General features: G+C 45.6%; 1 protein-coding gene across 1 annotated transcript; it reads left to right on the top strand.

The window, feature by feature from the left end:
• Window positions 1-1,104: 1,104 nt before the first annotated feature.
• On the top strand, window positions 1,105-24,975 carry iqsec2b (IQ motif and Sec7 domain ArfGEF 2b; the record flags this gene model as incomplete). Its single annotated transcript, XM_087173667.1, has 15 exons — window positions 1,105-1,184; window positions 1,653-2,291; window positions 18,664-18,958; window positions 19,167-19,484; window positions 19,783-20,837; window positions 20,958-21,119; window positions 21,291-21,413; window positions 21,555-21,721; window positions 22,128-22,267; window positions 22,408-22,533; window positions 22,622-22,721; window positions 22,818-22,979; window positions 23,169-23,363; window positions 23,605-23,654; window positions 23,962-24,975. Coding segments are annotated over exons 2-15 (4,395 nt in total), but the record flags the coding sequence as incomplete, so codon positions are not given.

The raw sequence follows: 24,975 nt of genomic DNA, 5'->3' as shown, positions 1-24,975 counted from the left end.
TTCAAGTAATCAAAACAAAAAGCTTTCTAAAGGAACATGCACCATATGAGTACAATATAAGCTTTTTGAGACAGAGACTCCAAGAGCCTTGGATACATGTTTTGTCAAGGATTTGTTTTCAGACATGAAAATCTGTGAAAATGACTCAATGTTCTTTGTAGTATTGTTTGAAAATGTACGCACGACTTTAGATCTGGCTCATATGCATTTGTGGTGTCTTGTAAGACCATCCATGCTATAAGAATGACACAATGATAAAAAACAAAATCCAAATTAGTTTTTTTAATTATGTTTGCGTTTTCAATTACTTGCACTGACATTTTGCTACAAATGCATTCTTTGTTTTTTCACCTCCTTTATGCGACCTTATTATTACTCTTTTATTTTGAAACTCTTAGCCGGAAGTTCTGAATAATTCTGGCTAACTTGACAGCGATGCGCTCCAGAGGAAAAGCCGCACGCATCGCTGCAGCTCAGACGCGCAAGGAGCGAAACCTCTGTGTGTTTCTGCACCACCGCGAAGAAGATTCACCGCTACACTCGTTGACCATGGATTACCGACCTGACACAGCGGAAACTCGTCTCAGATAAGTAGGAAATAACTCAACCTGTTTTTTTAGACGGATTTCAGATCGGCGTCTAAAGCGGCAAAATCAAAAGTACAGTTTAAAGATCTGACACAGCCTATTGACACTTTTCGGACAGTATATATATATTCCGGATAGTTGTTGACCATTAAGAGGTGTCAAGTTTTATCTCCAAGATCAGTCTTTTTGAATGCGTGTCGTGGAAGTAAACTCTGCATTTTTCTTGGATGAAAAAAGAGACACACGCTTTGGGAACTAATCTGAATGTAAAGCACTGGGATGTAGTTTTGGCGGAGCAGAGGGGAGGTTTTGGACCTCGACAATGAACTTCGTAAACCACCTCTGCTTACTTTCTGCACTTTAAAGACACACCGAGCCATGGGTTGAAAGCGACGATGATAGACTGCGGGGATATTCATCGTGGGAGGGAGCAGAATTTTCTGTGTTATGTAATGATTGACGGTGCCTGATAATTAGCGGTAGATCATAACCCTGTCTCTTATACACATCTGGTTGGTTGATGTATCTGAGATGTTTTGGAATTAACTAAAAGCTGATACCAGAGCTCTTCAAGCAGATGAGCAGGATATGTTACAGGTCAGTGGATAAAAAAAAATTGTATTAATTCCTCTCTCCAATCTTTTTTTTTTTTTTTTTTTTGCTCAGAGAGTCATCAAGGCAAGTTAAAGCTAATTACAGATCCTTGAACAGAGTCATTTAGAATATACTTACCTCTGTCACTCCCTCCCCCATCCAATCTCAGTTTGTTTTTTGATTTTGGTTAATGAATTCAAATTCATCATGATTCATCATCCAACTCTTGAACTCCTCCATGCTGATTTGGCATGGTCTTACAAGATGACGGTGACTTCAGGAAATCAGACAATCAACAGTGTCTTGAGCTTCTCTTTGAGCTTTCTACTCTCTTCTTGGCATTGCAACGTCTTTAATGGCTACTAAGATGCTATAATGCTCATGTCTGACCTCAGATTTGGGGATATGTAGTCACCCTGAACTTCTCCACCTCTTAAATCTCTGTGACTTCCTGTTTCTGAACATCTGAAGCTCATAGTTCATCTTCACCAGAGCCTTTGTTGGTCCCTCCCTCCCCCCCACTCATCAGGGCTGGTGGGGGGGGCGGATCTCGACCCCACGGGGGGTCGAAACCGTGGTGGTGGCTGGTGGTGGTCATACCCGTAGAGGCAGGGCTCCCACCATGGAGACCAGCCCAGAGAGCCCCAACCGGGCAGTGGAGTACCTCCTGGAGCTCAACAACATCATCGAGAGCCAGGCCAAGCTCCTGGAGACCCAGCGCCGGCGCATCGAAGAGCTGGAGGGCCAGCTGGACCGGGTCAGCCAGGAGAACCAGGACCTGAGGCAGGAGCGCAGCCCACGGACGCCTGGTTCGGAGACCCCGGAGCAGAACCACAACCACAGCCAGCCTCTGTCTCTCCCCATCCATCATGGCAGTGGCGGTGGTGGCGGTGGTGGCGGTGGTGGTGGTGGCGGCAGCAGCGGGAACGGTAGCACCACAACTGCTCAGGCGACTGCTGGATCAACCACAACTCCAGGGCCCAGCAGGGAGAGGAGGACCCACACCAGGCTGACCAGAGGCCTCTCCTGCGGCTCCTCCACCACTGAACGAGACCAGCTTGAACGCACCGACAGCACAGACACCAACACCAGCTCCACCTTACGCAGAAAGTAAGTTCTCCTCTGACACAGAAGCCCCTTCTGTTTGTTTGAGCTTTTGCCAATTAATGAGTATGACTTCAAGTCATATTACAGGTGTGTCAGATGTCTTGTCCAGGTTGCTCCAAATTGTAGTGATGACCACCGTCTGCGTAATATCTAAAGTATGACAGAACATTCGTATGCTAAACCCACATAATGACAGGCTGTATGGAGCTGCAGCCTTTCTAGTCATCAGAGATAATCCTCACAGTAATGGCACTAAACCTCAGGAAGGATATTTTAATACACCACCATGAGGAAATATGCAAAATCCTGGAGGATTATGGGTAAAATGATAAGTGCTCAAGGTGTCCGTTTCATCACGCTGTGTGTAATTTGGCCTGCAGAGGGTAAGATTTGTGTAATGATCACAGTCTATTATGTGAGGTGCGTAGGAGTTGCATAGTAGTATGCTGAGGAAAACTGGAGCCCAGGCGGGAAGGTTATGGATCTTTTTTTTTTTTTATGGTGATCTGAACTTTCAGGACCAGTGACGCCCTCCTGTAAGAATTATTATTTTCTCCTTCACTCTGAACTGTGGGCTGGTTGGTCTCAAAGAAATAGTTGGGGTTTTTTTTCCCCAAAAAAACTCAAGGCTGACCTGAAGTCAGAGTGCTGCAAACACAGCTTTGGCAAACAGCAAGTGCATCTGTCCTCACTTTTACCATCACACACACACACACACACACACACACACACACACACACACACACGAGATAGAGTTTGCTTTTGTTCTGGAAGCATTAAGCTTTGTGAGTAGGCAGTAATTCATGTGAAAAAGTACACAGTGAGATATACTGTTGCAGTCTTAGCAACAGAAGCCATCAGGCCTCGTGCATATGATAACATTTCCCCACGCACAATCATCTGAGCAATCATCACTGGATTTTTCCTCGCTGCCTTCTTTTCTTATGGTCCCAGTTCCCTCACCAGTGATTGATGCAGACTTGACAAAATCCCTTATCGATCAAAGTTGTCTTTTCCTCCGCTGTCTGCCTCTCTGGCCTCCTCCCCTCATCCCTGGAGGTGACTTAGTCATTAGACAGGAAGCACATATTAGTTATTTATGTGGGTGTTAAATGCAGTGACGAATTGCAAATGTAGATCTTGCTGATCCCCCTTTTGTTAATTGCCTGTAGCAATTAACATGGCCTGTAGCTGACTTTGGATCCAGGTTCAGACAAGCGTATCATATGAAGTGTCACATTTAATAAAGAGTCGCCCGCACAGTAGAGCCATATTGTCCCTGTCTGGCTGTGACTCAGCCCAGCCCAAAACTGGCCTGTTAGCTTAGGTCAGCGCTGATACCCTCTCCTCTAATAATGGTTCAGATACAAACATGAATTTCTTCATCGTCAGTGCCCATGATGCTCTAAATATGGCTCCAATCAGAGATAGAGACAGAAGGAAGATGTGGGAGAGAGATGGGGAGAGGAAAAAGATGACAAGGGGGAGGAAAGTGACTGAGCGACCTTACTCAGCGTGCCTCAGTCTAAAAGAGAAAAGGTGGAACACACACACTGGTTTGCCATCTGTCAACAGGGTGGGAGAGAGGGAGGGAGATCTGAGAGGGGAGTCTGGGCCAGAGAAGGCAAAGGCTCAGGGAGCTTGTCTTTGTTTTTGTCCAATTAGTTTTTGTTCCTCCAGCAGGCGTCCTCATCTCTGCCCTATGCTTTCTGCGTATCGCATAGACCGCAATTTTGTTTCCGGACAAGGAAGCTGAATAAACTGTCCCTTTTTTTTTTTTTGCCATGCGTGCAGCAACTGCATCAAAACAAAGTTGCCCCTCTCTTCTTGTTTCTCCCAGCGGCATGCCGTAAACAGCTGTCCCAAATGCTACCCTGTTTCGTTCCTCTCCTCCTGTTAATGGCAGTGTGAACAATGCGAGTCTGAGGCCTTGGGGGGTGAAGTATATTTGACGTCAAGTCCCTCCTCCAAGTAGCAGCCGGGTTGAGGGCATTGCCACAGCTCACTGTGAGCACGGCAGATGTTTTTTTGTTGTTATTTCGGAAGAGGTCGTGCAAGTGCATTTTTTTTTGTATGAGCCTATGTATGTGTGTGTATGTGCAAGAATGTGTATCTTTATAAAATGTATGTGGTGGTGTGAGTGCATAAAAATGTGTGAAAGAGGGAGGGAGGCACACACAGAGTGCATGAGAGATTAATTAGTGTGACCAGAGTATAATTACCACTGGCCCAAGGGTGATAATTACTGCTGAGCATATATGTGTGTGTGTGATTAGTGTGTCCTTCTTTTTTTTTTTTTTATGAGTGTGTATGTGTGCACTGTAGGACATCACCTGGGATGTCCATTATTAGACAGCTAATGTGACCCTGCAGCCCGCCATACAGGCTCCAGTGATGTGACAGTTCTCGCTGTATGGGCGAAAGATTGCATCCTTCATTATGTGCTACATACATGCAGCTGTGCTCATGCAGATCACAGGATGAGAGGCAGGGGCAGCTAGCGGTCTTGGCGACAGCCCCTGTGGTGCTGAAAGTCAGGGCACTGTTATTATATAATGCAAAAAAAAAAAAAAAAGAGAGAGAGAGAGAGAGAGAGCTATCTTTCCCCTTCTTCCCTTGGCTCTGACTGTCACGGTGGGAGTGTTCAGAAGCTCCAAAGAGCGCTGTGAAGGTGCTTGTGTCTCCGCTCGTCTCTCCGTTCCATCATCCCTCCATCTATCGGGCGCTGTGGGCATGTGCTCTGCTCTCTCTGAGATTGACATTAATTCTCTTTGGGGAATATGGAGAACGATAATGGGCTTTTGTTTCAGAAGGAGCTTAATTTGCTAATTTTGTGAAGCTCTACTACACATAACCCCATCCCCTTTACAACCCCCACTCCACCCCTTCTCTCTCTCTTTCTCCTTCTCTGTCTCTCTCTCTCTCTCTCTCTCTATCTCTCTCTCTCTCTCACATACCCACGTACACATACTCACTCTCTCCCCCTCGCCGCTTCTGTTTCCCACTGCTGCAGATATGACTCAGAGAAGCTGCAGAAATTACTTTTGTGCTATTCTCTTTCTCTTCCCCTCTTTTCTCACCCGCTCTTTTTCCTGCTTGTCACTGAAATCACAGCTATTTTTCCCATTTAGGTCAATTTATTATCATTCTTTTTAAACGTTAATAACGAGCTCATAATGCGTGATAGTTTTGGCATTCTCACTTCTATTTTACATCCTATAGTCGCTAAGCTAGTGAAGAGAACTTAGAGGAATGAACTGGCCTCAGGCAAATGTGTGGGTAAGCTCGGCTGAGCCTGTACTGACCTGCTCCAAACAGTCTGTGTGATGTGATGGGAGGAAATCTATTCTCTCTGGACTCACCAGGACTTTCTCGAAGAAATGCAGAAATACAGTAATACAGCTGCAGCTGCCGTGTTTCTCAAGAACCCAATCTCAGTCTTGTTTATATTTTTCTATTTCAGGATACGTAGTGGATTAAACAATGTGTAATATCGCAACGGTGCTGATTTACTGTGATGCAGTTTAGCTTAATGTAAATTTAAATGGTGTGTGTGTGTGTGTGTGTGTGTGTGTGTGTGTGTGTGTGTGGGAGGCAATTGTATGTGGGTGGTGTTTTTTTACCTTCTACTCGCCATTTTTGAGTGAGTGTTCATGGCTTCATACAGCGTGTGCACACAAAATATCATCATACTCATTTTTTTTTTTTTTAAATATATATTTAGCCACAGGTTCGTCAGGATCCTCAGGATTCATGAGGATTTGTATTTTCAAGTAACAGTGGCCCGATGCAAAATGAGCGCCTGCGTTTCCTCCCCGGAGTAGACTGACCAGTGACCTTGGCTCTCTCTGCAGATGGTCATATTCAGCACACAGAGGCATTCAGGGTTTTGCAATTAATGCACAAACTCTAAAGTTTTCATTAACATTCATATCACATGTAAAGGCAGAAGGATTCACATGGCTTACAGTTTGATTCGGCGTGTGATGGCGGAGCCTCGTTTTATCTATTTTGAACAGGCTCGCAGCAGCATACACCGCCTTGTGTCGGTACATTGTACAGAAATAACCATGTTCTGACCTGTTCAGTTCACCATCTATAATATGTTGACCTTAAGAGTCTCAGGCATAGACACATGACTTTGTCTCTGTCCTATCATACTCCACTTGTCTACATGCTATTCTTCATTCACCATCTATCTGTGTATACCACCAGACCTGATGAGCAGACAAGAGACTTCTGTAGCCATAGTGTAAAGTTTTTCACAGGGAGTGAAATGTCCTTGGACCCGGAGTGCTGTGAGAGTTATAGTTGCTGTGGAAACTGTAAAGCTGTCCTCAAGGCAGTTGCAATATTGCATTTCCATCTACTCTTCCTCCGTGCCTTCCTCCACCTCCACCTCGGCCTCTGATGGTTGTTTTGTTTTTTAAATTGGCAGCTGTGTGCAGATTACAGTTGTGTCCGAACAGCAGCCGTGGTAAATTAGCGCAGGGGTTGGTGGTCCTGCTATGTTATTAGAGAGGAAGGCAGAGCGCTAAGCCTGCTGGCCATTCCTCAGCGGGTTAAACATCACTGGATCTAATCAGCCCACACACACATCAACACACACACACACACACACACACATCATAACACTCCCCAGCATTCACACTGGACACTGTAAGTCAGCATTTCATTAACACGGCTGCTCCTCCGTACTCTTTCACCCAGCTGTTGCTATGACTTTATTCATTGCCTTCCCCGTTTTAAAAAATGCAGTTAAGTGGCACTTTTGAGGCGGGATATTTGTCAAACACTCATGCACACGTTCTGTGGAGCAGAATAGGGAGACTGGTTACCGTGGGAACGCTGTGAGCTCTTCTGTGAAGAACTCTGTGGGCGAGAGACACAGAATAGAGAGATGGATAGAAGTGAAGAGAAAAGAGGGTAGGAGTGGGAGCAGGAGCGGGGTGAAAGACAGAAGCAGGATTGAATGATGGCTTGATGGGGATGGAGGAGACGTATTGAAGACGGATGAGTGCTGTGACGTTTTATTTACCGCAGGTTACCGGTTCTCTTTCATTGAAAAGTTTCAATGCGGTCTCTCTGGCCATGAGCCACAGACAATTAGTCATGCTTTATGACCGAGATCTGTTCCAGACTTTACCGAATATCCCTTTGGTGATCTGCGGGGACATCATTTTCTTGAATTACTCCTTCTGCCTCTCCCACATCACATTTAAATGAAGTCTAATTGTTCTTCACTGGGTGAATCATATCCAGCTAAAGTCACACACACACACACACACACACACACACACACACACACACACACACACACACACACACTCATGTGCACTCATGCAAACTCACAGGGTACAGCAGGTGCCTGGTCTGCGTAGTTAAATCGTAACTGTAACTGTTGCCCCTCCTTGTCAGTGCTTTCGCCTGGCACTCAGCGCCAAACGCCCACACAGGCAGTCCACACTGTTGCCAAGCAGCAGGAGACTCATGCTCGCAGTGGAAAGCGGGAGGGGTTGCTTGTGGAAGGGAATGGGGGGGGGGGGTTGTATTAAAAACACACTTAACTTTAGGCTACAACGCAGCATGTGTGGTTATCAAATGTCTTTGTTTGTCAGCTGGAGTCAGGCGGGTCACACACTGGAGGTGGGATGATGCAGTGCGCTCCCACACTCTTATTTCATAGACAATGGTGAATAAAAAAAAAAAATGGTGAAAGCAGAATTTGGAGTGGCTCCTACCACGTTTTTCTTTTTCTTCAGATTATAGCCATGTGGATGTAAATGGAAGTGCTTTACAAAAACGGTTTGTTGTGGTGTGTAAGCATACAGGAAAAACCTGCCACATCGCTGCTACACACGCACAGTGCAGGTGATGTCTTCCTGTGATCGCCGCATGTGAGCGTCGCTCCCACTCTCCTCGCTCGTCTATACATAGACTCACCTACACGCCGACACCCCCGTGCCACTGCACAGGTTCGAGGAAACACTGACTCCAGCAGCAATCATCACTCTACATCCTGTCTCCGTTTCACAGTCCTCCTCCCCTCGCCATCCTTCTTCCTTCCATTCCTGCTCTCTTGATTATTTTCACCCTTGCCCTCCTCCGTATTCAACCTCTCCCACTCTCATGTAGCTCTCTCTCCACCCACTCTTCTTCCTGCCTCCAGCCTTTGTCAACTCACTGCTTTAAATATACGCCACCTCACACATTCTCCCAATGTACCACTTTTTCTTTCAGCCTGCTCCTCTCTGCTCTTCACAAATATTTTTTCAACCTGTGGTGTGTTGATTCATATCTACATTTCTTGTCTTTATTATCTTGTTATTTTATTATTTTGGCGAAATGCTAACAAAATGAGAGATGCACGTACTAAGAGTGTGTGTGGGTAGTATGTGTGTTTGTTTTTCTATGGAGGAGTAGAAGAAGGAGGAGGGCAATTGGGGCAGTGTGTGTGTATGTGTGTGTGTGTGTGTGTTTTTTATGGCACTCTGGGATTCAGGCATAACTGCTCTTGAAACAGAATTCAGTTCCTAGATGAGTCTGTCAACACATGCCACACTGGGGATACTCTCACAGGAGGTATCAGTTACCGCTGGTAAAATACAAATCTTGGCAGTGCAAGACCACACAGTGTGTACAAGCGCGGCTCGAGCTTACATAACAGCACCTCTGCCTCTCCTCACATCTCAGGTCAACGGGTTCACTTGTTCAGAACTATTTTTTTTTCCTTCTCTCTGCTACAGAGCCCTAATGAAGAGAAATTAACAAGTCACAGGTCACATCTTGACAGGATATTTGGTAATATAAATTCTCTGCTTGTAATCTTAAGCCTGAAACTCGTCTCATCATGACAGTGACTCGTAATCTCTGTGTAATCTTTATAAATAGGAATGAACAAGGAGCACTTGTTCCACACAGTTTTATTAAAATAGCCACACCAGCCTATTTTCTTTTTTAATTGGAACTTTTTTTTATCATCTGCACTAAGCAAACGCTCCACCTACATGATTATATCCTTAAAGACTCATCTTTACCGCTTTGTTTAGAAACCCTTAAACTCTCTCTAACAGCACTGTTGAGTGTGCAGGACTTGTTTCTTCACATTCACAGAGTCAAGGTGAAATCCTGTCAAACATGAATTATATGTGTCTGTGATCAGTAGGATTAAAGACTGAGGCCGGTGATGATCTGTGTTTTTTGTTGTTGTCCACAAATCACTATCACAATCATATAGTCCACTATATAGCGAGTTTGCCATTTTGTAGCGCTGTCTGAATATATAGTGAGAATTATTATAGGCGGCAAAACAAGTTTTAACACAACATTGACATTTCATCACCTTTCAAGCTGATATAAAGAAGTTGGTGGCAAACAGGTGCAGCAGCTATGGTGAAACATTAAAGAATGCATTTGGAGTTGCGTCTCTGGCCACCTGAAGCATGTAAGTCTGATGTTCTCTCTCTTTTAGCTCTGTCTTTGGACTCTATCAACTCCTGAGGGAAATATGTGGCTCAATTAGCTGCTAGATGCTCCACTGTGTTCACAAGTGAGCTGCTAACTTTTGTCTGTTGGCTGTTTAGTGCTGCACAGGTAGTGGACAGTGCCCCATTGTTCTTTTTGTTGTTTGATGGATGGTACTGTAGAGACGACAACTAAAACTGCTCTAAGAAAATATCATGAGCGGATCGTTTCAATTCTAAAAAAAGGCTTTGTAATTTTGTAAAACAGCAGGGCATTGAAGTTTTTAGCAATCTGTGCTTAAACAGGATTAAATACACATTTGTTGGGAACTATTTTCAGCTGTGGATTTGGTGAGCTAGTGAGAATTTACAAGCAGGACGGGGAATGTGGGTTATACTCACAAGAAAACTACAGTGCCCATGTTCATGGGGATGAAGCAACATTTTACACAGTTCATCAGAGTGGTTCAGTGATGCGTTTTTAGACAAAACTGGAGCTCTGAACAAAGATGAATATAAACTCAATAAGACTTGATAAGACAGTATATTGACTGAAGCTTCTAATAATATCAGGTTTCTATGACGAAGCCATTGTTTTTCAAGTGAATAACGCATCCTGTTTTGGTCACTTCCTCTTCCACAGCTGGCAGTAAGACTACAGTAACCACCTCAAGTGTTGCAGTATCTCACTTCCTTGCTCGCCCTCTTTGCTGCTGGTCTCCATCCCCCCGTGCCTCTCTGAGATTGTTCCATGCTAAAATGACAGGGACTGCGTGTCCTTGACAGCAGCTGGCCCCAGTGAGAAACCAGCCATTTACATGCTAATCTTAACCACTGCTCACTCTTCAGCTGCTCACTCGCTATCTGCAGATGGAACATCTCTAATTCCTGCCACAGTAGAGGGGTATCAGAGAGGCTTTTGTGTTACATGTGCACTTTTGCATGCATTACAGAAAGTGGTTTCCCATTTTCATGCAGGATGATCCACAGTAGAACTCTGCTGTAGACTGCGATAGAGCTTTATATAATCCATCAGTGGATGGAAGAAAACAGCTTTGGCTATGAGAATTTTTAGATGGTCTCTTTTGTCTGACCTACAGCGCGATTCTCCTTGTCTTCTTCATGTTACTCTATAAACCACCTGTGACCTATCAGCTGGGAGTTGATTTCAACAAAAGCCGTGGTGTTTGTGAGGGTCCATCTCTTGCAGATATGTCACCTTGCTGTTGTCAGAGTCTGTACAAACATCTTTTCTCCATTTAAACGTGCCATTCCTTGTATAACCATTGCCACTCTATGATTTGTCACTATCAATGTGCAGCTTCAAATCAATGCTCTCTCTCTCTCTCTCTCTCTCTCTCTTTCTGTCTCCCTCTCCGCTTTGGCGCTGACTGTTTGTGTGTCTGTTTCTCTGCTTTTCTCCATGTCTCTGTGTGTGTCTCTCTCTGTCTGTGTGTTTGTGTGTGTGTGTGTGTGTGTGTGTGTGTGTGTGTGTGTGTATGTATGTATGTATGTGTTCTCCGTCTCTGGTCCTTCCTGTCAGTGTCCAGCCGTCGTCTATCTCAGGGCAGCCCATCTCGGCTCCCACTACTCCCACAGCAGCGGGCAGCGCTGCCTATGCCGCTCTGTTCCCCGCCAGTCTGACCGTTCACAGCTTCGTCAGTCTCCATCAGTACTGCTGCCCCTCCACTGACCAAAGCTCGCAGCAGGAGGACAGGTAAGGGCCGCCGCGGGGCCTGAGTACAGTGAGTACGACACAAAATAAAAGTAAAAATAAAAGAAAACCCCTCCAACCCCATAAGAAGCCACCTGCAACTCTCCCAAAGCCTGTCAACAACCTCCAGCTCTTCCTCCAACAGTTCCTCCTTCCCTCATCTATCCTCCAACTGATGCTGTTTTCAGACACATCAGTGCATGATGCTCCAACACTGCCATCTAATGGCATTAGACCACTGTGATGTCCATATATCCAATGTATAGAAGACATTATTTGTAGCCTGTTCTAGTGTCCATCTACAGTATTTTCTTTCTGCTCTCTCTGCTTTTTTTTTTTTGTGTCTCATGCTGTTTTTCGCTCTCTGTCCTCCTTTCTTTTCTCTCTGTCTCGTCCTGTCTGTCCACCTACCTTGTGTATATTTCTGTGTTTTTGTGACTTGCCCCATGTTGCTTTCTAAGAGAGGAGGGTGAGGATGAGGGTGCCCATCTATTCTGTTGCTCTGCCTCGGGCTGCAGTAGCCCCTCCTCTCGCTGAGCTGAGCTGTGAACTGACCGCACAACGACTCGTTCGCAATTTACCTGTGAAAAGACTATCACACTTTATGCTGCCAGAAAAACGGAGACCTCACTGTGTACCAAAAAACAAAAAAAAAAGACAAAAGACGAAAGTCTTGCTGCATTTTAGCAGGAAAAAAAAATAGAAATGCATGAATCTTGTAGTCTTTGTGACAGTTTGTATGTGTGCTATCACTGATTTATTCATGTATCATATGGTTTGTGAGCTAATTTATGTTTTAAGGAATCTTGATGTTGTCTTCTTCTCTCTGTATTCTTTGCTATTTAATTCTTTACTTGCAGCCATATCAAGCTGTCAGAACGCATCACCTGTGTCTGCTCATTACTGCCACACTCATGCTTATCTTTAGATCCACTAGTTGACTCATGTCAGTTTGGATGTGCTCAGTAGTCACTATTTGTTATCTGTGCAAATTGCTATACAGTCCTGTCCCCAGCCATTATGCAAAGCCAGAGCCATGGCCTCCTGTGTGATTACAAATGTTTGTTTAACATGTGCATTTGCCTGTTCCCTCACATCTGATAAATATTCTCTCGTCTATTATCATATTTATTCATCACCTTGAAGAGATTTATCCTGTTGATTTTACTCTGAGCAAAATAAAGATATATTCTATTTCCTGAAGACACTTCATTCCTTTCTTTTAAAAGCATGTGCAGGTGAAATATCTGTCAATGTAATTGCTCTGTGCTGCCTCAGTCACGCTGGAATGCCGCTCTTACACACCCACCTCACTCATCTGCACCTCGAGCACAGTGTACTCATCCACACACAACAATTAATTATAGACGTTCTATTTTTGACGATATATTGATCGTGTGGTGCGTATAATCCCTGAATGTTAATGCTTTCCCCTGCAGAAGACAACAGCGCATACCCCATTATTGTTGGTAACCTGATTAACAGTTCGCAAAAATCTCCCAACTTTGAATGAAAATCGACTTTGTTTTCAGCCAAAACTAAACTTCCACGGGGGCGTGTCATTTTTCATTTGAATGTAAATCATGCATACTTTTTGTAGTTGTTCCTCAGCACATGTATTTTCTGTGTAGGCTTCACTGCAGCAATATGAGGTACTGAACCACAGAGAACATAATTGACTTAGATCCAGTCTGTAATACTAATAAGAAAATCATTATTTAACAATATTCTCATGAATTTTAGATTGCATTTAAACAAAAAAAACAACTGTTTCCGACTAAAAGCTGTGTTGTCCATCTCAGCTGCTTCAACACACTACCCACGTGTCTTTGCTTTCATCTGCATTTATGTCAGACAGTCCATCAAGGTGAACCACTGATGCGTCCTGTCATACTTTTTTTTTTTTATCTCAGAAATGAGACATAGAAGCAACAGAAGAAACATCACATTTGTTATATCTCTCCTCCCCTGTGTTCAATAAATGATGCACTGCTATGTGTCTTTGTCTATCCCTGTAAGCTGTTTTGTTGTGACGTGTTTTTTTTGTTGTTGTTGTTGTTGTTTGGTGTTGTGTAATAAATGTGGCAGTGATGTGGTGCAGGGAGGGCGGAGGGGGAAAAAGCTGGGCCGGGTGAGGGAAGTTCATAGCTGTCAAAAGACTGTCAAGAATGTAGCCTGTACGGCTCTGCAGGGCGAACGAGAGCCAAAGTGAAAGAGTGAGCGAGTCAGAGAGAAAGAGAGACAGAGAGAGAGGGTGTGTTTGTTATTACGCTGCCACATTTAGTGTGGGACCTTTCTCTGACAGTAGCAGCATGGTAAGAACTCAGCTTTTGGTTTTGTTTTGTTTTTTTCCACTTTTCTTTCACTTGTAAAACTGTTACAGAAGTGTATTAAGTTTGGCACCACTGAAATATGTTGTTACTTGTTACTCTGGTGTGTTTGTACGACGTCCTCTGCTGCAGTGACATGTCATGTGGTTTGCACAGAAGAATACCTTCAGTCTTTTTGCGCTGTGTGTAGGTACAATGTAACTGAAGCGACCAGCGGTACAACAGGTCGTGTGTTTTTAAAAGAAAAGAAAACCTTTTTTGCGAAGAAACTAATTACATAAGTAGCGATAGATGACAGGTGCCTGTGTGACAGAGTGTACATGCTGTTCAGGTGACAGGTCGCATACCTTTCAAAGTCTTGTTAATCTGCCAACATGTCATGGCTGTCAGTATTGAGAAAATGCACATACATCATTCAGCTGTAGAACAAATACCATAGCCACGTCTTGAAAAACGATTTAAACTCTTATGTACATTTAGTTCAAATTACAAACGCTGCTACAGATTCATGTTTGAATGTCCGTCAGGAGGATTTGTCCCCTACAGTGGACATGTGATTTGATAGGTAGGAACAAACTCTGGAAGTGAATCAGTCAACAACAGATAGATTGAGATAATTGCAGCACATGTCAAATACAGACAAAAAATATCACTATCCTAAGAAAGGATGAAGGAGGAGTCCACTTGTAATGAAAGTTTACTCTATTTTCTCTACCCGCCTGTATACACAAGACTTATCTCCTCGTTCTTTCTCGCTGCAGTGCCAGAGATTGTCTGATAAGCTTGTGATTACAAAACACTGCCCATTTTTTAAGCTGCATCACTCTTCAAACAAGATGTTTTTACATGACTTTTAAATGTTAATTCACTACTTCTGTTTAACGTAAAGCTGCATCATCAGCTGATAAAACCACAGAGTCTGATTGCGCTTTAAACAGGAGGGTCTGGGTCACGCAAAGAAGTGAACAGTGTGTGTGTGTGTGTGTGTGTGTGTGTGTGTGTGTCAGTGTATGATGGGAAGCTCACAGCTTGAGACACTGAAGTGGCCGGAGAGTGTTGGCGGTCGAGGAATGCTCCGTCCTGACCCATGAATGATTTTGATTGTCTCCTTTCAGTTTGGCCGTTTGAAAGAGTGGGATCACATGTGACAAAGAGATCCCGGACTGTTCCGGTTGTAGATTTTATTTTCATGATAGAGAGAACATTTCTCAGGTTTTGTTTTCAATCTCTTCCCCCTGAAATTTACAGCAAGCCCTGAAGTTAATGGTAAATATTATCAGATCACACGTGGCCAAAGTAATTGGCTGGGATCTTCCTGAGGGCTTTTCTGCCTCTTTCATCACTTATAGTCCACATTTGAGTCACTGCAGTTCTGTCTATTTGATTATAAGCTTTGGAACAATTGGCAAAATTGACTGAACAGTCGGTGAAGCAATTAGAAAGCATATGAGATAACGACGCTGGGTCAATTTTCAGGTGGAAATGAGTCAGCAGACAGATCGATGCAATTATTGGCGGCAGAGAAGTTAATCCCCCAGTCTCCATGTCCCGCTGGGGGTTCGATGGCACTGTTAGACCTACTGCTGCTCTCTTCATACACGCACATACACAAACTCACGCGCACACACTGCCAACGCATCAATATTATATGAGCGAGGGACAGGAGTCAGAGGACTGCATGGAGTTGACATTGTACTTTACTGCACCCATTTCAGTTTACCCCCTCGCCTTGTCGATTTCTGCCCACTTCTTCTCCTTCCTTTTAACACTATCAGCAATCACTCTCCTCTTTATTAGATTCCAACCATCTGTTTCAGCTCCAATTAAATGGTTGGAGGTAGTGAAACTACTGGGCTGGTCTTTATGAGGGAGCTCTCTGGAGAGCACCTCTCTCTGGCACTGTAACAGGAATACAGGGTTTCTTACATAAGTAATGAGGTGCAGATGTCAGCTGCGATATGGCCACGCTCATGTTTTATACAACAAACTTTTTTACTGGATATCATCCTCACCTTGTCTCACCACATATTACTGCCTGGCTCTTGCTGTGGGCAAAACCAATTGAAAGTCCTGTTTAATGCATGCATGCTTGAAAGTGGGTTGCATGGGCCTTGCATAGGAAAAAAAAAATAAATCAATGCTGAAAAAGAATTAATTTATATTTCACTAGAGTCGGAGAGCTTTAATAGGTATCTCTCAATGTGAAAATCTGTCTCCCAGTGCTCAGAAGAAGGAATTCAGATCTGTGATATATGCAGAGAATGGAGATAAAAAAAAATAATTAAAAAAATCACTGTGGATACTGTCACATAATCCATAGAGTTGATCTCTGATTCAGTGGTAGTTGAGCCTCTAGAGAAAATGCCACTCTCGTCTGAAGTATTTTTTCTTTATTGATTTTCCCTCTTTATGAGAGGTGAAGAGATGACAGCTGAAATTTTTACAAGGATGTAGAAGTAAAATCAGTCCAAGAATCAATTATACATTTTCAAGATAAAAATTTACGAAACCAGACTTGTGAATTGTGTTGCAGTATTTTCGGATACTGTGACTCAGTTGAATGAAAATACCATCTGTGCCTGCTGATGTGGATGGCAGGAACAGAGCGGCTGTGTCCCTGCCTGAGTCTACCTGTTGGCTCCGTGCAGAGGCGCTCATGTGGCTAGTTTCCATTCCTTAAAAGGAGCAGTTTCAAGCAGCCTCTGCAGAAGAATTTTCTATTCCCACAGTTTATTCAACACAATATGTAAAGAGCCACTAAAAGCAAGATAACGAATTCAGACTTAAACTGTTTGATAAGCTAACAAGTTCAGACAATGCTGCATTTGCATGACTCGCTCTGCACAGTTATATTTTGTTGTTTTAACTGTTTTCATAACAAGACATGTATTATGTAGACTGTCATTCACAACCTGTGGAGCATCTTCAACACCCACCTCAGTGGTGATAACAGTCAATACATTGTCATGGCAACTACGTTTCTCATCCTAACAACTGCCTCACCGCCCACAAAGGTCCCACAGCAACCGTCACCAGGCAACCCCCTCCCTCTTCTCAGTTTCTCTATTTAAGGAGCAGAGGAGGAGGAATGATAAATGATGCTGCACAAAAAAAAACTACGAAAAAAAACAACAAAAAAAAAAACAGGGGGAGATGGATTTATGCACAAAAACTTGTTACTTGTAACTGATTTGCTTAAAAAGGAAACAAGGCACAACTTGTTATCCTTCAATGATGAATTCCTTGCAAATAGTATAAATATAAATATATGGATTTGCTGTTGAATATACAACTTAGCTTGCCTGTGGTGATATGCGCTTTCCTGCAGATGTCAGAATTGTGTCTCTTTATTACTGGGCTTTTGCATGACTCGTGTTATGCAACATAATGGAGCTATCCTCAGTGTTATTGTTAGAATCAACAATAATTTAGCTGGGTCATGTGTTGCTTGAAGGCACAGGATGTCCTGCTGAAAGACCCTGCATTGTACAACATTTTCCCCCCTTGTGCTGGTGTAGGAACTGACTTTGGCGTTTGTGTTCCACTATTGTTACTTACAAGATCAAAACTAATAATTAAAATACCTACAAGTTATTTCCTTGTTCCCAGAGAAGGCTTTTTTTCCCCTTGTCTTGTTTTCGCCGACTAAACACTAGCACAGGAAATCTCTGCAATCCAATGGAGCAGCAACAACTCAAGGCGGGACGGAAGCAGACATTAGCTGACCCACTCAAAGCCACAATGGTCAGAGTCAACAGGGCACCATTTCAGTCTCTTTTTTCTTTTTTTGTAATCCATATTAATGAGTGATGCAGAGCTTAAACTATGCAAAAGGTAGAAACCACACACACAATGCTTTACCAAACAACATTTGCCTATTTCATGTGCTGAATGTAACGCCCCCACACATCCCCGACCCTAGTTCTTTTCTCTCTGCCTTGTTATGGGACAGGCCACAGCTGAGAGAAGGGGGTGGGGCTAACACAAGCAGGAAATGTAGGCCGGAGCATGTGACTGTAACTGCTCTCCCAGACACTCACCAGAGTTTTTGGTTCAGTGTGGATTTTGTCTGGGCAAAAGTGCTCAACAGGACGCTGGGGGATTTCTGGACTTACTTAATCCTGACTACGCTGACTGACTGACAATAGGGATGGATTCCCTCTGTATCCAGACAAAACGATAATTGTTGATTTGGTTGCAAATCTTAGCTGCCTGCTGTTACATCTCTGCGAAAAACTGCGTGAGAGAGAGAATTTGGGAGGGGATGTTAATTGCGTGTGTTTTGTCTCACGATATTTCACACTGAGCTGCAGGTGCATGTTTTACACCTGCTCTGAATATATAACAACCTGGTCTTTCCTGTCAGTATGGTGTTGTTGCTATGTGACAGTGAAGGTGTGTGTTTTAGCAGCTGATGGTTCCTCAAAATGTACGATCACAGCTGCATTTGTCAGACAAGCTATACACAGAGAAACAGACAGCTACAGACAGGAACAAGCTAGTGAGAAGACACTACAAGGCTAAAGGTAGTAGTATATTAACCCATCCTCTGGACTCATTAAAGGAAGGAGATAGAGGGCAGAGACCTTTAAGTCTATTGGATCATCAGTGCATAATATAGACAAGGAATGTTGTCAGGTCTCACTGCCTTGACGCAATAGGAGTTTACTGGTGATATAAGTCCACCATGAGTTCCACTAAGAGATGGCTAGTTCCACGCCGCTCTAAATTGTACATGTAAGTCCTTATATGTAAAGTGTTCAGTACTTACTCTATCATTTATTGTTTAGTTTGCTCTTAACACACTTCAAGGTGACATATGACTCATTTGACTCGTTGTAATACCCTCTGCTTCTTTTCCTCTGCAGTGTGGAAGGGGAGTCCCAGTGTCCAGAGACGGGCACCCACAAAGACAACCCTTTCAGCCAGACACATTACCTGCGCGGCTCAGAACGCTACAGTGACAGCAGCAGCAGCGCACCCTCTGGTAGCAGGGGCCCTTCATGTGTGGCTGCCTCCAGCTCAGCCAGCTTGGCCTGGGCGCTACGAACACGCCACCAGCCTGCGAGTTTGGCCCTCCGCAAGCAAGAGGAAGAGGAGAACAAGAGGTGCAAGGCCCTTTCAGACAGCTACGAGCTCTCGACAGATCTGCAGGATAAGAAGGTATCAGTGCTGAGGATGCTGTTGGCCAGAGGGTTTGTGTTGTAAATGTTTGTGTTCGTTTCCTAGAAGCCCATGAGCATGAGCAAACGCGTAGATAATGGATTCCTTTCAGTGAGGAATCACGGGTGCAATACATCCAGATAGTGAATATGTAATCTGAGTTCTTCCTTGTTTTCTCTCCCTTCCCCCTCCACCCGACCTGTGCCAGGTGGAGATGCTGGAGAGAAAGTACGGTGGCTCTTTTGTAAGTCGCAGAGCAGCGAGGACCATTCAGACAGCTTTCAGACAGTATCGCATGAACAAGAACTTTGAGCGCCTCAGAAGCTCAGCGTCAGAGAGCCGCATGACACGGCGCATCATCCTGTCCAACATGAGACTGCAGTATTCCTTTGATGAGCGACAGCCTCAGCAGCAGGCCCAGACACAGACCAACTTCACCCACAGTGTGGCCATAGGGCCTCCTCATTCCCCCGACACAGACCGCCCAGGAGACTACACCCACTTAGAGGACTCCTTCTCCAAACAGGTAACACTGTTGTAGGTTTTTCTTTTTCCTATGTGAAAGTTACAATGAAAGTCTTAAAGGTTTTTATATAGAGAAACAGACAGAGACCTCAGACCCAAAGCGTGCTGCTGACATAGAAAGTGTTTGTGTAGATTTGCTGCGTTACTCATTTATTTCAGACATGTAACAAATGCACTGTAGGTATTACAGTGCATTTGTTTTACTTCCTGACACATGAGATGCTGAAGGAGGAAGGAGCAGTGAGTGCACCTGTGTCTTCAGTCCTTCTAACTGCTTTCCCACTTCGTGTTTCCTCTAGGTCAAGTCCTTAGCTGACTCAATAGATGATGCCCTTACCTGCCGCGCAGGTCGCGATGACTCCCAGGAGGGCAGCAGGGAGGGTGGAGGGATAAGTGAAGACTTTGGGGAGTGTGTGTGGAGCAGCAGCAGCAACCCATCTTCCCAAAGAGGTTTGGGAGAAAGAGCCAGAGGAGCTGGAGGAGGACTCAGTATGCACGGCGACAGTACGGCCACCTCGTACAGTGACGTCACCCTTTACATGGATGATGGCATGCCGTCCTCGCCCTTGTCCCTTGACCGAGCGCCCAGCAGCACGGATACAGAGTACTGGGGCCCCGGTGGTGGCGTTGGAGGACGTGAGGACAGCAGGGACACCGAGGGAGGGGGTAGCAGTAACAGTCGGCGCAGCACCCCGTGCACCGAGTGCAGGGACTATCGTCTGAGGGGCGCACATCTGCCCCTTCTCACTATTGAGCCGCCCAGTGACAGCTCAGTGGACATGAGTGACCGTTCAGACCGGGGCTCTCTGAGCAGACAGCTGGTCTATGAGCAGGAGCCCGGGGTAGGAGCTGGCTCCCCTCAGGGAACCCTAAAACATTCCCCCAACACAGGCACCCGCCCGTCCTCCACAGCAGCTGCCCAGGGTCAGACTCGGGCCCCGGGCAGACCCATACCAACACACATCCCTCACCAGGTGGCAGCTCACCACCACCACCACCACCATCCTATCCACCACCATCAGTACCCTGACACACCTTCATCCTCCTCGTCCCCGCAGCAGCCCCCCACCACCCCGCTCTCCTCCTCCTCCTCCACAGCTCTACCCCCCGGAGGTCTGGAGCAGCCATGCTGCTCCGATGGAGACAATGACTCACTCAACTCCACAACCAATTCCAACGAGACAGTCAACTGCAGCTCGGGCTCCTCCTCTCAGGACAGCCTGCGGGAGCCTCTGCCTCCTCTGGGCAAGCAGACCTACCAGAGAGAGAGTCGCCATAGCTGGGACTCTCCGCCCTTCAACAGTGATGTGGTGCAGAGACGCCAGTACCGCATAGGTCTCAACCTCTTCAACAAGTAAGTTGAAACACTAATAAACAAAAGAGCCTGTGAGGAACTGTTTTGATGGTGGTCATACAATTAAACTAATAAAACTGTTGTGGTCTGAAGTCTGTGTTAACTTTTCATTGAATCTAGGAAGCCAGAGAAAGGAATCCAGTACCTGATTGAGAGAGGGTTTGTATCTGACACTCCAGTCGGGATTGCTCGCTTCATCCTAGAGAGGAAGGGCCTCAGCAGGCAGATGATCGGAGAGTTCCTGGGAAACCGACAGAAACAATTCAACAAAGATGTTTTAGAGTGAGTATGGGAGTACGCACACCACATTTCAGCTCACATATTTCATTCCAACTCTAAATGGATCGACCTTAACATGACTCACGGTCTTGCATGGATGGTTGAATATTACTTAGTCTCCAGGTTGATGGCATATGAGAGGTTAGACTGTGACCTGCGCTGTGTGTGTTTCAGCTGTGTGGTGGATGAGATGGACTTCTCAGGTATGGACCTGGATGACGCTCTGAGGAAATTCCAGGCTCAGATTAAAGTCCAGGGAGAAGCCCAAAAAGTGGAGCGGCTCATAGAGGCTTTCAGGTTTGTCCTTGCTGGATACGATTGGTTTAACTGTAGCGAGAAGCCCAGGTGATCGCTGACTGATACACTGAGTTTCAGCCACTGTGGTCGAAGGATGAAAAGCGTAAATGTTTGAACATGTCGTTTCTGTCTCTCATGCAGTCAGAGATACTGTGTGTGTAATCCAACCCTGGTTCGGCAGTTCCAGAACCCGGACACCATCTTCATCTTGGCCTTTGCCATAATCCTCCTGAACACAGACATGTACAGTCCCAACGTCAAAGCCGAGAGGAAGATGAAACTAGAGGATTTCATCAAGAATTTGAGAGGTGCTGCTGGACGGAAAAAAACACACACATACACTTGATACATAATTTTTTGAGACACGAATCAGGTCGTATAAATGATGTAACCTTTTGTAAATGTCCCTTTTAACATGCATCATACAGTTTTACTCAGTGTGTAATGGGATTTTTAAACATGATATCTGGGTAACCTGGAGAAATTACATTACATGTCATTACAGAGAAATGCATTTGCATGCATTTGGTTAGCAAGTAGTGTTTTTCTTTTTTTATCAGCTCTGTAGTAAGTCTTGCTCCCTCTTGTGTGGGAAAACTGTAAATAACACTAGATTTTTTCCATTAGATTAATTATATAATTTGTGACTTGCACAAAGCAGTTTTGGTAAACATCATTTCCTAAAGCCCTCCCTTTTCCCTGTCTCCACCCAAGGCGTAGACAATGGTCAGGATATACCCAGGGACCTGCTTGTTGGGATCTACCAGCGGATACAGAAATGGGAGCTACGGACCAATGATGACCACGTATCCCAAGTGCAGGCAGTGGAAAGAGTCATTGTGGGCAAGAAGCCTGTGAGTTTCCAGGGACAAACTGTGAATTCATAACAGAGGGTGTGGAGTTATAACCAACTTGGTACCTGAATAAGACAACATAAAGGTTGTTGTGATATGTTGTCAATACTAGTTAAAAGTTCAATTCTTTGTCTATTTAGGTGCTGTCCCTTCCCCATCGTAGGCTGGTGTGTTGCTGCCAGCTCTATGAGGTGCCTGACCCAAACAGACCTCAGAGGACAGGAGTACACCAACGAGAGGTCTTCCTCTTTAATGACCTTCTGGTGGTAAGACTCACACTCATCACTTTTGAAGATACAGATACTTTCATAATGTACTTCAGTTAAAAAAAAATCTATCTATGTTGTGCACCAGGTGACCAAAATCTTCCAGAAGAAGAAAACCTCAGTGACTTATAGTTTCAGACAATCTTTCCCTTTGGTTGAGATGCAAGTGCACATGTTCCAGAACTCATGTAAGAAACCATTTGTCCTTTCGCGCATTTCAACTATTCTTAACTAACCCTTTATGATTATTAAGGCCTTTGTTTCTCTGTTTTTGCATCATTTAGACTACCCTCATGGAGTCCGCCTGACCTCAGCAGTCCTGGGTGGGGAGAGGAAGGTTCTTATCGTCTTTATGGCACCCTCTCAGCAAGACCGCACCCGCTTTGTTAGTGACCTCAGGGAGAGTATTGCTGAAGTGCAAGAGATGGAGAAATATAGAGTTGAATGTAAGTACCCCATCTGCTGGTCATTACTGTGAACTATAACTTTTAGAAGGCGCAATCAGTGTTCTGTATGGGCCTGTTTATGAGGAACTGGAGAGGCGTTGTGGTGCGGAATTGTTTGTTGTTACTGGTTTATGGCTTAGCCCCCCCCCCCATTTTAAATTCCCCTGTGTCGTCTGTGTTCATTTTCAGCGGAGCTGGAGAAACAGAAAGGCGTGATGCGGCCAAGCTTGCTGACTGGAGGTGTGGTTGGAGGAGGCGTAGGTGTGAAGAGCGATGTTGTGAATGGCACCATGGGAAGGACCAGTTTTGATGACAACTGCTCGGTGGGTGAGGGTCTGAAACGCACAGCGCTCAGCTCATCTCTCAGGGACCTATCAGAGACAGGTGAGACAACCTCAGAGACAGGGTCAATTCCATTTGCTTTCCTGTCAGCTGATTTGAATTTGGTGGCAGAACTCCTACGATGATTTGTTCTCTGTTTCTATGGCTACATCCTGTGCTTCTTTCTCACTGACACTCAGACACAGCTTATGCAGTTCTTATCTTTTAAAAAAAAAAAAAACATGTGAACCAACATCCTGGCTTTCCTCTCTTTGCTAACCTTACTCTTCCTGGCGGGGTGCAGGGAAACGTGGTCGCAGGAACAGTGTTGGTTCTCTGGACAGTACCATGGAAGTAAGTCTCAGTAAGACTACATGTAGACTTGTAACCTTTAGTACCCCCTCCCCCACTTCCCCTTAGTGGTGCTTTATCTTCCCAGGCATGCTCAGTGTGTGTACAGTGTGCATATAGATGTGTGCGCATGTACATGCATGTGCGTGTGTCCTGCACTAACCTCCTTTGCATGGCTGTGAGCGTTCGTGTTTCCCCGAGCATGTCTTTCCTCTCCAGATACAGGTATGTCTTGTGTATGTTGATGTAAGTGGGAACAGGGGCTACACTGGGATCCTCCAGTGATTGTGATGATACTTTATCCTCCCAGGGCTCCATCATTAGCAGCCCACAGCCTCACCAGCGCTATCCAGTGCCAGGTGTGGTTCCTGGCTGCTACGGAACAGAAGACTTCCGGCCTCACCGCCCCATCCTGAGCCCCGGAACGGGGGTGGGGGGTGGGCCGGGGCAGCAACATACCACTGCTGGGACAGGAGTTGGGGGAGTCTCCAGCAGTGTAGAGAGAGCAGGAGCGGGGAGCGGCCCTGGGGGGAGCAGCAACAACAACAGTGGCTCCTTCCTGGGCTCCCTATTCGGCAGCAAACGCGCCAAACCACCAGGGCCCCTTATTCCACCGGGGCCACCCTACCCCGCACCTGTACCCCCACTGACTACGGGAGGGCCCCCTCCTCACTCCCCTTCATCTCTGTGCCAGTTGGAGGGGGGGCCTTCCAAAATCCAGGCGCTGCACGCACAGTACTGTCACGCGGCCACCGTGCAGCCCCCACCACCTTACTACCATCACCATCGCTACCACATCCAAACTGTCCCTCCTCCTTTGCAAGGTGTGCCCCCTCATACTATACAGAGAGGCCCACTACCCTGTCGTCCTGTGCTTGGCCCACCGCACGCCCAGCACCCACAGCTGGCCCATCTCTCCCAGCTCTCCCAGCATGGGCTTCCGGGTCGCTACGCCAACATGGTGGTGGGATGTCCCCCCCCCCTTTCTCCTCTCTCCCAACATTCCCAGAACCCACAGTTCGCCCTCTACCACGTGCAGCCCACACACTCTGTCAGAGGGGGCGGCGGCCCTGGTACCAAACCTCCACTAACCTTGTCACACTCCCACCCGCACCCCCACGCACACTCCCAAACCCACCCCGGACACGTGCACACACCACACCCAGCCAGCCACTCTACCCACCAAACACACTTCATATTCGGCACTCTGCCCCACAACCTACCATCCGCCTCCGTCAATGCGCATCACGCAGCCTCCGCCGGCCCGTATCTGCCCCAGTACCCTCCTCTTTCTTCTATCCCCCCTCCCCCACCACACTCCCCT

This window comes from Seriola lalandi, unplaced genomic scaffold (assembly GCF_002814215.2).
Source record: "Seriola lalandi dorsalis isolate HSWRI2012SDOR001 ecotype SW California unplaced genomic scaffold, Sedor1 jcf7180002054262, whole genome shotgun sequence".
NCBI lineage: Eukaryota > Metazoa > Chordata > Actinopteri > Carangiformes > Carangidae > Seriola > Seriola lalandi.
Note: the sequence above shows the minus strand (reverse complement) of the source record. Positions and strands in the feature narration are given on the sequence as shown.